This window comes from Conger conger, chromosome 3, assembly GCF_963514075.1.
Source record: "Conger conger chromosome 3, fConCon1.1, whole genome shotgun sequence".
In the NCBI taxonomy this organism is placed as follows: domain Eukaryota; kingdom Metazoa; phylum Chordata; class Actinopteri; order Anguilliformes; family Congridae; genus Conger; species Conger conger.
This window is the reverse complement of record NC_083762.1, coordinates 17,443,653-17,459,709: the sequence shown is the minus strand read 5'-3', so window position 1 is coordinate 17,459,709 and position 16,057 is coordinate 17,443,653. Positions and strand designations below refer to the sequence as shown.

General features: G+C 45.1%; 1 protein-coding gene across 2 annotated transcripts in view; it reads right to left on the bottom strand.

Moving 5' to 3' along the window:
• efemp2a (EGF containing fibulin extracellular matrix protein 2a) overlaps positions 1-15,038 on the bottom strand; it is a 16,496-nt gene extending 1,458 nt beyond the window's left edge. The window contains exons 1-10 of one of the 2 annotated variants that reach the window (XM_061235082.1): positions 14,763-15,038; positions 8,551-8,811; positions 7,872-7,920; positions 7,557-7,754; positions 6,712-6,834; positions 5,619-5,735; positions 4,796-4,915; positions 3,049-3,168; positions 1,769-1,895; positions 726-921 (exon numbers count right to left, since the gene is read on the bottom strand). In XM_061235082.1, the coding sequence (XP_061091066.1) occupies positions 726-921; positions 1,769-1,895; positions 3,049-3,168; positions 4,796-4,915; positions 5,619-5,735; positions 6,712-6,834; positions 7,557-7,754; positions 7,872-7,920; positions 8,551-8,646 (1,146 nt within the window). In that variant the 5' untranslated portion in view covers positions 8,647-8,811; positions 14,763-15,038. The remainder of the gene's footprint in view (positions 1-725; positions 922-1,768; positions 1,896-3,048; positions 3,169-4,795; positions 4,916-5,618; positions 5,736-6,711; positions 6,835-7,556; positions 7,755-7,871; positions 7,921-8,550; positions 8,812-14,762) is intronic. The other variant, XM_061235084.1, reaches the window with a different exon arrangement.
• Positions 15,039-16,057: the final 1,019 nt, after the last annotated feature.

The following is a 16,057-nucleotide window of genomic DNA, read 5'->3' as shown; positions in this document are numbered from 1 at the left end:
CCATCCACCCACACACACACACACACACACACATCATGTGGCAACATGGCTCAGCCATTGTTTCCTGTTTGCCGTAATAATTTGTCCGATTGTGCATTGCCTCGACTAATTTATTAGATATACTTTTCATTGTGCAGACATTGTAAATATTTTCTTCTGTCATTCCTCTTTAACTGAATTCACAGACACTGACATGGGCGGTGGTGTCAGTTGCTCTGTGGTGGGTCTCTGGCTTATAGTAGTCCCACAGGTGTAAACAGATGGGACTGTTAGTGGCTCACACTGAGATACATCTCAGGAACAGCTCCCTCTCCTCCAAGAACAGCTCTTTTCACTTCAGTCCATGGAGGGGAGGGAGGCTTGCTATGTGTAACTGAGCTTGTGAGCGGGGTCAGGAGTGAGTGGCACACGTGTGTTTCATTATAGTTTCCACTTTGCTTCTCACAGCTGTAGCAGTCTGTTAATGAACTCACTCATTGCTTCAAGGTCCCCGGTTTAACGAGAAGACCATTAACCCAACCCAGTTGTGACATTTCAACAGCAGAACCCTTCTGACCCTTGAAAGTCAGAGTGGGAGCCCTCCAGGTACGTGCATACACCACCTAATTATGCACGATGTGTAACTGACACAACGCCATTGACCTGGGATTACGGCATGTTTTATAGCAGCCAGTGGGGCGAGTGACTACTGCGTTGCAGGAAAGCAGGACTCGTTCTCCGCTCACCCGGATGTAGAACTGGTTGTTGTCGTCCCCGGATCGGATGCGGAAGGCGTTGTGGGCCCCGGGGTAGACGCTGGTGGTCTGGATCTGGAAGATGTCGGAGAGGGCCGTGCGGTTGGAGGTCATGCTCATGTAGCGGTGGACGATGGACAGGGGCAGGTCCCGGCAGGCAGGCTTCGTGACCGGACAGACACACCGGCTGGACAGACAGACAGACAGATGCACAAAGGGAGATGTACAGAGGAGAGAGTTGGAGGGAGAAAGATGAGGGAAATTAAACTCCTTGAGCTAAACTCAAAATCTTGAATGGAACTGGCTTGGAGCTGTAAATATAGGTTGCTGCTCTAAAAAGGAGTGGAAGGTTTCACTTGTTGCTTAATGTATGAAATCACTACGGAGTTGCAATTCTATGATTGACATATGAACCAATCAAGACACATTGTCTTCCTCAGTGCAACAAGTCAGTTGTGGCTTTTCCCCATTGTATGCACACAACTTGGCACTGTTTTATGTTCGTCATGAGCTTCAGACGCTTCAAGTGAAGATGATAATTCAGGCGTCCACCACTAGAGGGTGCTGTTATCACGGGCACACATAAAGGTTCGTGCGTTTCTCCCCTATGCAGGCAGTCTACAGGCCATGCCGGACAGTTTCAGTAATTATAAGAGGAAAAAAGTATAATTGATGCCGTATGAGGAAAATGTGTTTAAAAAACAGGGAAATGAGCTGCCAGAGTAAATGTCATGAGAGATTGTAACCTGACTGCTTGCACCTGTTATCAATTTAACACCCAGATTATAGTTAAACTATTTTAATGAGGCTGGAATGCATTCAGATAAATAAAGTACGCATCTGGACTGATATCTGGAAAAAATAATCAGGATAATGACGCAAGGGATATATCGCGCAGATGTGATATATAAAAAAAAGTGTGAGACATATAGACCATGGCTAATGGGATGGGCTACACAAATCTACGTATATACAGTTGTGTTGTAAGTGTATTTCTGTGCGTGCAGGCGTGTGGGTGTGCGTGTGTTACTCACTTGTTGGACACCTGCGTGTACGGAGCTTGGCAGCGGTTGTTGTCGACACAGCGATGTCCTCCGTTTGTGTTCACGCAGGTTTGCCCCTCCGTGCACTTGTGCGCGCCTGTCTCACACTCATTCACATCTGGAGAATGGAGAAAAAGGAGAAAAGCACAGAGACACAGAAAGGAGGTTAAACCGTCCTCAAAAGAAGAATGACAAATTCATAATGTGATAATGATTGCAGTACCAACGCTACGGTGTGTCACTACACTACATTTTGGTGATACTGAATTTTTAGTTCAAAGCCTTTTCGTTCAAAACTGAATTCTAGTTAAAAAGCCCAGGTCTATCGAATGGGTTAAGGTGCCAGCTATATATGTATGCATATATAAGTACTATAAGGAAGGTGAATATCTCAGATTAAACATTGACAAATATGATCACGATAACATTCTCCCATTGAGAATGTAACCTTACACACTTGGAAATTCATCCAGCAGCCAGTCCAGTCACCTTACTGCCCTGCACAGTGGCTATGTATCCCAGGGGCCTGCTCTAGCCTAGTGCAGTTAGTGAAGACGGACCACAGCTGCCTGGTGAACTACAGGAATCAACTCTGCTTAACGAGACAGGGAATACCTTGCCGATTGAATCCTGGGTGACACCCTAGCCAATCGCGTTTGACCTATAAGACTCTTGGCCAAACATGACTGCTGTGTTCATGATTTGATTTGATTTGACTTCATAAAAAGATAATTGTTATGATCTCTGGTATACTGTATACCCCAAGACCTATCTCTTTGAGCTGGCTTTCAATTAACCCCTTTTCTTACTTCTTTTACTTATTTATTATTATTATATAAGTGTATTTTTCAATTCATTTTTGTTCCTATCATTCCTTAACCTTAGTCAGCTATGTTAGGTTTACTGCAATGCATTTTGTATTGACTGTATCTTAAATGTGTTATTGTATCACTGAATCATGCACTGAATTTATGCTTTTCATTTGTTTATTCCGGTGATCATAAAAATAATTTTGATCTGTTGTGAAGCAGTTTGAGCTGATGTTTGGTGATAAAAGGTACAAAATCAATCAAGTCTATGATGATGATGATGACGACAGCAATGATGACTATTATTATTATTATGGTTGTCATTGTTGCAGTTGGTGTTGTTGTTATTGTTGTTGTTGTTGTTGTTGTTGTTGTTGTTGTTATTATTATTATTGTTGTTGCTGGTGTTGTTGCTGTTGGTGGTGTTGTTTTTGTTGTTGTTGTATCGGATCACGCACGGACCTTGGCACAGGCGTGACCTCTGCAGCTGGTACCCCTCTGGGCACACGCAGGAGAACTTCCCCGGCTTGTTCACACACTGGAACTGGCACAGGAAGCTGGAGAAGCCACACTCGTCGATATCTGCAGAGAGCAGTGAAAGCCATCAGCTGGACGCCATTTTCAACACCAGGCTTAATACGGTGCTAGATACTATTACTTTTCTATACTTTTAGGCAAACAAAGCAGTCGGTACACTTTAGTGGTAATAAAAGGCAAGCACTGCTGGGCTGAATGGCCTCTTATATTATGTAATGTTATGTTATGTTATGTTATCTAGAGTGACTTACAGCAGTGCAGAAAAATGCATTATCACCACAAAGACACACAAGTCCCTGTAACACCAATATGTGTAGAGTAAACCAAAACTGCTATATTTGAAATTATAGGCATGATACACAGATACAATTATATAGAAATATATTTCTTTTGAAACATTAAAGACACTTTCTTAAGGGAAAGGGAAAGAGGGGCGGGGGCGGTCGATATGGGGAGTGTACATTGACATAGGCAGCTCGGGGGACCAATAAAAACTGAAGTCTGGAGTGATTTTCAGTCAGAGCTGAAACACTGTACAAACACAGCAAGGCAAATATACGAGCCCATGCATCAAACCAATCCATCAAGCTAAGATTGTGCAGAAAATGTGCTTACTGTGTCTTTACTGCTAATAAAAACTGTACTGACCCAAATGGCTGCCAGAACGAGCTGTCAGAGGGGCCCGATGACGGAAGGGGACAAGATTAGCCAGGACGGATAAAAACAGCCATGAAATGGGCAGAAACATTCCAGTCACCACTATAATCTAGTGAAATAAACATGAATTTAGGGCTTGGGAAGATGCTATATAATCATAAAGAACTGCTCTGCTTGGAGAGCTGGGACTCCTCCCTCGGGTCGAGCCGCACCTCGTATCGACAGCCTCCAGGTGCTCTCTGACTGAGTAACGCAGATGCCCACTGCAGCTTACAGATGGCCAACAGCCTGCTAACTGGGGCATGCTATAAATACACATGCACACAAACACATAAATATGTTCACTCAGGTACACAAACACACACAAACACACACACACATACATGCACATACAACCGCACACACAGGCACACACAGACACATGCACACAAACACATAAATATGTTCACTCAGGTACACAAACACACACAAACACACACACACATACATGCACATACAACCGCACACACACACACACACACACACACACACACACACACACACACACAGACACATGCACACACACACACACACCCACAGGCACACAAACACATAAATATGTTCACTCGGGTACACAAACACACAGAAACACACGCACACACATACATGCACATACAACCGCACACACAGGCACAGACACAGACAGACGTATACAAAGACAAAGACACACACATATACACATACACACACACAGACACATACATACACAACCAACACACACTTGCGCAGACATACACACATGCACACACACGTGCACAGACACACACACATGCACACACGAGCACCTATACACACACACACGCAAACACATACAAACACACATACACAGGCAGGCAGGCAGACAGACAGACAGGCAGACAGACAGACAGACAGACAGGCAGGCAGACAGGCAGACAGGCAGACAGACAGACAGGCAGACAGACAGACAGACAGACAGACAGAGATATGACGCTATGCAGAGAGAGCAGGCTGTTACCTCTGCATGTGAAGCCGTCTGCCCCCAGCTCGTAGCCCTGCTCGCAGCGACACAGGAAGGTGCCGTAGGTATTCGTGCATTTCTGCTGACAGGGGGCGCCCATTTCACATTCATTCACATCTGGGGAAATGAGGAAGCAAGTTAGCGTTCCTCCCCTGTGACAGGCAGGGATATAACCAGGACCTACAAAACACCAGGTCAAGTGTGTACTCCTTTTTCCCCTTTAATTTAATCATTTCACTGAGGATATATTTTATAATTAAAATGCTGTACTTTTGCCTCCAGATTGGACTTAAATTTAAAGTCTTTAAAATATTAAAGACCAGTCAATCCCCTCCTAAATGAACTGAGGTTCTCATTAAAGAATGGTATTAAATGTAAACTTTGGAAACGCACATGAACATACATACTGAGGACAATGGTAGTTGTAGCCCTGGTGACAAGCAGTGAGCTCACAATTCTCTTCCGGCCATACTGTACAATGAGAATCTCTGACATCACTGACAGAATCAGTAGTAATAAAATCATGCTTTGGGGAGTTTGACTTTTATCTTTCACATCTTGATTTTTTATCTTGGATCATTCTGTATCTGTTAATCTGTATCAGGTGCTTGACTGGGACCCGGAAGGTTGGTGGTTCAAGCCCCGGTGTAGCTACAATAAGATTTGCACAGCTGTTGGGCCCTTGAGCAAGGCCCTCAACCCCAAATTACTCCAGGGCGGATTGTCCCTTGGTTAGTCTAATCAACTGTCAGTCACTTTAGGTAAAAGTGTCAGCGAAATAAGTTGTAAGGTAATGTTTAGGTGTGAGTGTGTGTCTCACCGATGCAGGAGCGATTGTTCCCGGCCAACTGGAACCCGGGTTCACACTGGCAGGAGAAGGAGCCGGGGACATTGACACAGCGATGCTGGCAGTACCTGTACCTGCACTCATCAATGTCTGAGAGCAGGAGAGAGGGGAGACGCCATCTTTACAAACACACAGCCAGGCTCAGACACAGACTAAGCTTGCAGGAGAGAGGGGAGACGCCATCTTTACAAACACACAGCCAGGCTCAGACACAGACTAAGCTTGCAGGAGAGAGAGGAGACACCATCTTTACAAACACACGCAGATGCACACAGTCTCAGACCACACAGCCAGGCTGTCACGCGGATGCACACAGTCTCAGACTAAGCTTAGGCCTGGGCTGAACTGAGCTTTGTATGGACCCCTTATGGGTGGGTGTGACCTGCGCGTTACATCTCCTTTAACAGACGAATGTGACCTGTGCGTTACATCTCCCTTAACAGACAGATGCGACCTGCGCGTTACATCTCACTTAACAGACGGATGTGACCTGCGCGTTACATCTCCCTTAACAGACGGATGTGACCTGCGTGTTACATCATCTCCCTTAACAGATGGATGCGACACCAGCGTTGTATTTGATCATATGACCGTTTTTCGAGACTGTTGACATGCATGACTCCTAGGCCTTTTTTGATGGATTTTCTATAGGGCACCTTGGTCCATAATGGGTTAAAAATAGATTTTAGTGAGTTGCAAATCTGGACCAGAGAGTTATACCATGGATTGTGAAAAGATCATCTAAATTCTCCATAGGGTCAGCTCCATATTCTCAACATTTTAAGTTCTGTCTACTATGTGAGTGCTAAGCATTCTGATGAGCAAAGTCCCTATGAATATTGATGAAGGAGCATAGATGAAGATAGATCTTCCCTGGGATCTTCCCATTGTCCTTCTTTGGCATAAGAAGATGAAAGGAAGAAAATAACACTATCTGGTTTGAAAGGAAGACAGAAGTGAGTTCCTGTAAACGTGACACAGTGAGAGGGCGTTATACAGTAACACTAAGAGGTAGGAGGGAATAGGAAATGCACAGTGACAGTGAGAGGGTTCAGGGGTCACTCACCGATGCACTCTGGGCCAATCTTGCGATACCCCTCCGGGCACTGGCAGGTGAAGCCTCCCTGGCTGTTGAAGCACTGCTGGCTGGGCTGGCAGTTGTGCTGGTCGAGTTCACACTCGTCAACGTCTGCATGCAACGGCACAGCAGTGAGAGGGAAGAAGACATTCGCTTCCTCATATTTCCACCGTACACGGCCAGCCATGACACCCACAGACAGTCTCATACTATTCCCATCTCATATATCATGATACAATCGATGTCACTCAAAAATGGCATCAGATAAAAGACGTGCCACTACACAGCAAAAAATGGCCTGTCTTAACAAGTGTTTTTAGTCTTGTAACAAGATTTAAGATCCTATTTTTTTATATAAGTAGAAAATAAGTAGACCATTTATACAAGTAGAACATAATAGCTTTAAAAAGTAACTGTTTGCTTGACAAGTGAAATGTTCTTATTCCATTGCCAAATCTTGAAATGAGTCGAAACGATCTTACCTCATTGGCTATATTTTTGTCTTATTTAGCAAAGACATAACATAAATAAGAACTTAAGTCTCAATATACAAAAGGACTTGTTGATAACAACTTTTTTGGTGTGTTTTTTTGCAGTGTAACTCTCTCTCAGCACACCAACCCCGACAAGACATAGCAGCCATGTACACCTCCCCTGTATCCCCATGAAGGACAAAGCTACCCTACTTTATCTGGTCCAAATTCCCAGTCCCAGTGCCCACCTCCACCTCAAACAGTACCCCCCCCCTCCCTGGGTCCAAACCTGGCCTACCTACCCGCCCTCCCTCCCCCCAACCACCACCTCACCTGCCCCTCCCTCCCCCCCCCACTCACCCACGCATCTGTCCCCCTGTGACTCATACCCCAGAGGGCAGGAGTTGTAGGGCTCTGGGACGTCGTCTGGTTGGCCGGGAGGGTCGGGGGCGGGGATGACGGAGGCGGAGCGCGGGAGGCACAGGTAGCCGCCGTAGTGGTTGAAGCACTTCATCTCTCCCTTACAGGCCTCGGGGATGGTCTCACACTCGTTTATGTCTGAGGAAAAGAGGGGTATGAGGGAGAGAAGTGGCAGGGTGAGGTCACGTCACTACGGAGGGTAGGACCTCCGTTCCTCCGAGTTGAGAAGGGGAGTTGAGAGTATAAAAGATCTACCTTTGCAATGCTCCGTCTGTAGATCCCATTGATACCCATCTGTGCATTCCTATGAGACAGCGTGAAAATGAGAGCGACTACTTTCGACTTTCAGTGAGCCTTTCTCTCCATTTTGGCAACACACATTTTTATCAGGCCAATAAAAAGCCTTTTGCATAAAAGTGCATACAATATATTCTAAGCTTTTGCCTTAGTGTAGAAAAACTTGCATAGAGACAATGCTGGTTCCGTTTTTCTGGTTTTTAAAGGTTCAAGCTTGTGTTTCAAGTTAATAATTCCATCAGCGATGAAATAAAGTTACAGACAGATTGAAAATAACTGTCAAATCAGGCAGTGAGGCTCTAGGGAAAGGGAGGGTGGGGGAGGGGGAGGAGGGGGGGTAAAGTGGAGGAAAGGTTGAAAATGCACAGAGGAAGAAATTGGCAGAAAGAATAGGGGGAAGGAGAATGTAAGGCAGGGAGAGATAGAGAGAAAGCAGAGAAAAGGTTAAAATAATCTGAGAAAAGAAAGACTGGGGGAAAGAGCTAGAGCAGGAAGAAAGGAATGCTTTTAGAAGGGGGATAAGGGGTGTCTGAGCAAAACTCTGAACGAAAGTGAGTGAGAGTGAGAGAAAGAAAAAGAGAGCGACAGGGAGAAAGAGGAAGAGATATCATGCGGTGGAGAGAGAGATTTTCCTTACCATATAAGTGTCACTTTCTTGAGGACCCTGAGAAGTAGTGCAGTGGAGGATCAGAGACACACACACACATAGCAGCGGCACACACACACCCTTCATGCTCACAGACACAGACACAGACACAGACAGAGCAACAGACACAATCACTACACACTCTGGGGTAGAGTGGAGCTCACTGACAGACAAACGGATGTGCACGTGAGCCAATCAAAGAGAGGCGGGATGACTGAAGCTGCAAGAGTCCAGGCTTGTTTCCGGATGTTTCTGAAGAGAGAGAACGAGACAATATTTAAACATAGCACCAGAAGAAGACCATTGAGTATTTAAAGCCTTTCTCCATAGTATTCAACAACATTTGATATTCTGATATATGGTATTCAGTTGTATGCTTGTCTGTTTAAAATTACATACTGTATAACAGCAATGCACACTACATTACGAACAATACTTTACATTCCATGGCATTTGGACAGTACACAAAGTGGCCCAAAAACATTGAACAGTACAGACTATTCATATTTTATACTGGTTGTTGTTTGCATCGATAGATTTTCTTACACTGCAATGGAAACTACTCCCCCTGGTGGTGAAATATGAAAGAAATATAGTGGAATACACCAGTTAGAAATAACAACAGTAATACAAAACAGATAAATTGTGTTATTAAATGTTAGGTCTTGGCAGACATTCTTCTTAGCCTGTCGGTCCAACAGACTGTGCTCCAAACTAATGCCTGAGTCCATAAAAATCATAAACAATTCTCACTTGGCTCAAAACTGTACTTCTTGAGTTCTGTCCCTTGAATCTCAGACATCGTATGGTGAGTGCACAGTGACGGTGTTGCAAGATTAAACCTGAATGTGGAGGATGGACTCTTGAGCTTGAACTTGAGAGATCAAAATGCTTGTTAGCATTTTGCGCCATACACTTCAACTCATCTGACAGAATGTTAAATCCATAAATTCTGATTAATACAGCTTTAGATTTCAATTGCCTAACATTGTCTGAAATGAGAAGAGCTAGACATGAGTGTTTTGGGATGTAGGCCACGATTCCTGAGAAATTGGCTATCATGTTTCCTTCCTTACTGGGATACCAGTGCTTTCCTGGTTCGAATCCAAGTCATATCTTACTTTTTATTGGAGAGGCGAAACCTTATGGCATGAGAAAGCATTGTGTTTGAGGGGGGGAGTGAGATAGACAGGGCCAGTTCTGTTGTGTTTTTAAGCAAGACCCAGCTGTTACATGGTCCAGAGAAAACAGAGTAGGGCTGTGCACTCGTTAGGATTTAAAAACAGCCAAAAGTAGCCCTAAGAAATTTTTTTTACTCCAAATTAAAAGTGTGAAACAGCTAGTTAGTCTATCCCTTAGGGATGGAAGGGAGAGGGGGATATTTTAATCACTGTCTTCCACACACGGACAAATAGAAATCTATATACACACACACACACACACACACACACACACACACACACACATTCAAAACACACACACACACACACACACATTCTGAGAAACACAGCATGAGCCAAACCTCAGACACAGTGCAGAAGCTGCTGAACCCCCCCCCACCCCCCCACCCCCCCACCGAGCGTTGAGATGGACACCAAAGCCAAGAGGAGACATGCTCATTCTCACACACACACAGACACACACCACATTCCCACAAATAACTTTGAGTCCATCACTCTGCGTTACCCTTTCAGTAAGTATAGAGACGTCAAACCGCCGGGAGACACGCACACCAACACACATACTGCCGCAATTAACTCACAGACTGACACAGAGAGAACATGCCCTCCCCAGCCCGTATTACTGCTCAAGCCATTTACAAACTGCCACCAAAATCCACAAAGCCATTAATCCACACGCCAACAAACAGGCAAGTTCCCATTGCAGCAGCACACATTCACAAGCACTGGGAGGTTACCCGTAAGACACAGCATTCCCTTCTTTGAGTGCCTAGTAGTCCACTGGTATTAAAGGGTGGCATCTAGATGAGAGTATGTTGACACGGGCCTGTAATTTATCTGGAGACATACTGTATGTTTACAGAAATTGAAAGGTGCTGGGCGGTAACCTTAAATTTAAGGCTGAATGCTACTTACCTTTATTCTCGTAAATGTCTTGTGTTGAAAACCTTGATGCTTCTTTTAATAAATAACATGGTGATTTGAAGTGTTCCCATGGTTATTGTGACCTGATGTTTGGCCTTCATATGTTGATCATAAGGTACAGTACCACTTCACCTTCATAGATTATAGATAATTATAATTGCAGATCACTCTTTGATATAAAAACATTGCCCACTGGCTCTTTAAGGATAGATATACAGTACAGCCCTAGCTCTTATAGTATCCCCAGCCTGTTTGTCACTTATCATGTGGAGGCTTCAACCATTTTGGCAGGATCACAATCTGTTCCACTGAGTATTCTAGTGATCGAGTGGACAGGAGCAAAATAAGACGGAGCACATTCAGTTTTTTATGAAATCTTTAGAAATGTCGACATAGTCAGCTGTTGATGCTCTGAACAACATGGGGAAAATCAGACGCTGCAGAGAGTTGTAAATCAAGTGCCCATTCCTCATAGCTCGAGCCACAGAGGGAGGGAATGCCAGCTGCTAACACTAGAGTGTGAATTAATTGCGCATGGAAGGAAAATTCTGATTTCTCCCCTATGAGAGACTTAGCTTCTTGCTAGCAGCTTTTATGGCTATCAAGCTGCAAAGCACGGATGCATTTACTGTAGGTGAAGTCATCATTTAAATGAGATTAACATTAAAAAGGAAGTGGGGGGCGGCTAACCGTGAATACAGACATGCAGGCACGCAAACACACTGACACATCTCCACACAATGACAATTTTACCCAGCAATACCCCGAGAGGCTCGTTCACAAAGACTGCGTCCATTTCTGAGAATGCTGAACAAACACCGCAGTCGACCGCAGGGGTAGACATCCCCGAAACCGAAACCGGTGCTGCGGTCTACCCCTCGGTGAGAACCGCTCTTGCGCACTCCAGGCAAGGCCAGGGACAGGTCAGGAAATGCATCGGTGGCAGCGTCAGCGGCTGAGGGGGACTACTGCAGCGGGGTAAGTGGCGGTTGGGCCTCTGGAATCCCGCTGGACGCGGATGTGGGCGCCCCTCCTCCGACGGGCGGCCCCGCCGCCCCGGTGTATCCCAGAGTATCGCTTTCAGCCCAAACGGCGAGCGGGGCAGCGCAGGGCACCGCAGTGGGACGCAGCCAGGGCTCAGACGGATCACGCTGGCCTGCCACCGCCACATTCCCAAAAATATCAGTCTGAGAAATCCCCACAAGGAGCAGCCGCAGCGTCTGGAGGAGGACCGCGGCCCTGGCAGCTCGGTCCCAGACTCAGGGACATCTGAGGACATCAAGGAGGCTTCTAGAAAGCTCTTTTCATCACGGATGTATTTGCTTTCTCGAGTGCTAACGTAAAGTAAGTGCTACTCAACCAAACTCCTGACAGGTAAGTATAAAGAGGCTGAATTAATCACTCAGAAAAAGCCATAGCAACAGTGCCGTACTGTTCTGAAAGGGATGGTGGAATTCTCAAGAAAGAAAGACCAACTCCCACAAATATATCCTCTGGGTGATGTCACCAGGATGTGAATCAGATTATTACTGTGTGTAAAACAGGATTTTACTTGTAACCTAGGTTTCTCATACAACATAAAAAGATGCACATTAGGGCCACTTGCTTTGGGTGCCTCATAGACCAGATGCTCCTCCCAGCCCTGAGCATGAATCACACATGAATGGAAAGTGTCACCCAGGGAGGGACAGGTACAGCCCTGCTGCTTTGCCCTTGGTGATGTAACCAGGCTGGAGATTCCCAAAACACATTTTAGAGGACGCACTGTAAGTGTGTGCTCTTCCAAAACTGAGGACATTGCAGCGATGGGAGGGGACTGCAGAGGTAATACTATATTTATTACTCATCTACTCATTTCTCAGTTTTACAATTACTCACACCTCCATGGGTAAAAGACTAATGTAGGCACAAAGGGAATCTCTTTATAACACAATTCAAACCTTTCGCATTTATTAACATAATCATGCGGCTTCAGACTCTTCACACAAAGTCTGTTCAGTTGGGCACTGGTGATAATGATGTGAACATACTGTAGGTACTGGTAAGTGTCAACAGTAAGTGCAATGTCTGGTGCATGGCACATGCCCTCAGAGCCCATATAGTCTATGGGAGGGTCAAATAATAAAGAAACCACTGAATGAAAAACAGGCTAAATCTATTGGCATTATTCTATGCCATAATGAAATACATTTCAAATACAAAATATTTGCTATGAATAGAAATGGAAAATAAATGAATAGAATCATGGTTTTAAAAAACTGCCCTCAATACTGAGCCAAAATGAAGTGTATACAGCTAGCTCTGTTCTTGTCTACTGGGCAGCAAGCTGCTCTTTGGTACAATGCACAGGGTTCTGCTACAGCAGTTCTACTTCTGACTGGAATTAAATAAATATTAAATCTCCTACTGCTTCTTGCTTAAAAGATCATGAAGCAAATATTTGTAGTAGCTTTTAACAATACATTTTCACTTTATCCTAACTAACTCCAAGTGTATTTACTTTTATTTGTCTGTATTGCTGCTGTTACCTGAATATTGGTAGTTTTGAAGTATGGTAGCACAGCTCTCAGTTTTCAACCCAAACTATTGTAAACCCACATATTAATGTTCTCAAGGGCAAACCAGTGTTGTAGGACTCTACAACAAATTGTAGAGAAAAACACTATAGTACACATCTCATAGCTCATTAATGTGAATTGAATATGTAGTGTAATGTTCTGTACAGGTTTTAACATAGTACAGAGCACTGAGTATTGTGTGCCCTCATCTTACGGCATAATGTAATGTGGAGACCCTGTGCTTGGTCAGTCATTGACAGATTAAAATCAACTGAAAGGGAATGGGCTCCTGATGAGATAACCATTTTACTGCATCCTAATGACCTGGCAGAAGATCACATTAGCCTGACATCCTGGACTAGAACCAGACAGAATTGAGAATGCCCACTGGAGTGGTGCAGGTGCAGGGCAGTTTTGGATTCACTTCAGGATCTGAGTCAGAACCAGAAGGTGCTGAGTTTGAATCCAGGTTTAACTCCTCACTCCAGACCTGTGGAGTACAGGCCCAGTAAAGAAAACGTAGAATATTAAAAATGTGGGAAATGAAGCAAATATAACATAAGAGAGCGATGCAGGGCGTGCTGCAGCATACAGACAGGCACTGTTCAAGTACAGGAAGCTAGTGTTCTGCGTTGTGATGTCATGTGTGGGTGTGCGTTCACCACTCTCAGTACTTCACCTGTTGCTCTGCTTGATGTGTGTGGTTTGTTGTTAGTGGCGCGTGCCTGTGTGTGCCTGAGTGTGTGTGTCTGCGTGTGTGTGTGTCTGTGTATGTGTGTGTGCAAATTTGTGTGTGTGTGTGTGTGTGTGTGTGTTAGCTGTGACTCTTCTAAAATTTATATATTTTTTTAATTAACTCCTATGAATCAATGACCTGTACCCTTCTTGGCCAAAAGTCAGCACAAACAACCAGGGGAGATTCTACAGCAGATCACTTGTCCTGGAAATCATTTAACATGGAGCATTTTTCTATCACTGATCATGGCACTTCACGTAACAGCACTTAGTAAGAATAGTAATAAAGTTCAATGAGTAGTCTTATTGTGAAACAGAAACTAATACAACTTTTTTTTAAACCACGTGAAATACAGAGCAGAATCAGCATACCATTGCTTGGCATAATGTCTGGGTAATGCCGATACGGTGTTGACACAAGGGTCTGTATAAACAGTGGGATAGAGGAAGCAGATATTTGTATTAATGTGACTTTGTGTAGCTTTGTATTAAACTATGACCTGGTGACTCATGGTGAGTACGGTTCTGCAGCTGTAGTGAGGTTGCATGTGTGCGAGGAGGGGGAGTGAGAGAGTCCTCCCGCTTGATTATGTGTGCTATGCAGCTGTGCGGCAGTGTAGGTGTACGACCGAACAAACCAACAGCTGTGATGTGCGCAACCCCCCCCACCCTGCCCCAAACATCTCAGAGCCTCTTTCTTTTCTCCAACTTTTTTAATCACGCGATACTCGTCTCCTCTTCCACCTAAATCCACGCAGCACTCGGGACGGCCCGCGCACGCGTAACCGGAACGCACGGTACTCACGGGCCGGGCTTGTCTTCCGTCCTTCCACGTTTCCTCTTCTTCCTCTTTTATCCCGTCCGGTCTCCGGTCCCGTGTCTCTCATTCGCTCCGCTGGCCTCCCTGCGCGTGTCGTCTTTCCATTTAAGAGGAGTCGGAGCGGTCTGACTCGGGGCTTCCCCTGCGGAGGGTCCGGCGTGTGTCCGGTGTGTGTGTCCGGTGTGTGTGTGTCTGCGCGCTGCGGCTGGTGGCTCTGCCCTGCTGCTCCTCTCTCTGGCCCTGCGGGAGTAAGCGCGGAGCTCGACGGCTGGACTGCGAGTGAGGGCGAGACGGAGGGAGAGAGTGAGAAAAAGAACGAGAAGGACGGCCCACTCCTACCCCCCCCCCCCCCCCCAACCCCCCCGGCAGCTCCCCTGCACTGCCATCCTCCACCCCCCCCTCTCTGACCCCCCAGGAAGCAAATTCCTGGTCTGTGGCCCAAATTCCGAAATTCCGAAATCTGTCTTTTTTTTTTTCCTTTTTTTTTACGCAGGCCGTGCAACAACGCATACATTCACCCCCCCCACCCCTGGTCTTAGGACACACCTGGTTTCATTTACCCTCTCCGCCCCCACACCCCCCACTAGCACGTCCCTGCTCTCTCTACCCCCTGCCTTGTCTCACCCTCTATCTACACTTACCCCCCCCCCCCATCTCTCTCCAGCACCTCCTTATTTACTCTCACTCACTTTCGCTCCAACGCGGACTGATATTTATAGCTTGAGAGAACAGTTGGTGGAATGTGGTCAAAAATTAGAGGAGAGAGACTGAAGCGGGGCTAGGGAAAAGTGGTCCCATTTTCCCCCTGTATAAATATTTAAACAAGAGGTCACTGCTGGATGATATGAAGATATAAATGTTTAGCTGTGGGACTGTTGGAACAGTGACCCCAATTCAAAGATCACCTACATTTCTCTGCTTCCAAGACACACATCAGGCAACAATAGCAATATTGGATACCTTTATTTTTCTTTCTGTAAATAAATCATGTTCTGCAAGGTAATTACCTTAACAAAAGGACAGCCAGCTGGGCAACACAGCAGTCACAGAACTTGTAGAAATCTTTCAAGTCATTTCACAATAAATTTTTACACAATAGCAATTGTCTAGCATTACAATGTGCATATACGGTAAATATCATTGTGTAAGTATGGAAATTAAGATACATAGCATGACAAAATCATTGAATGTCATTTTATCATTAAAATTGTCATGTATCTTTTCAAAGTAGTGTCCATAATATCTTTCTGTAACAATAGAATGTATAAACTTGCCATGTC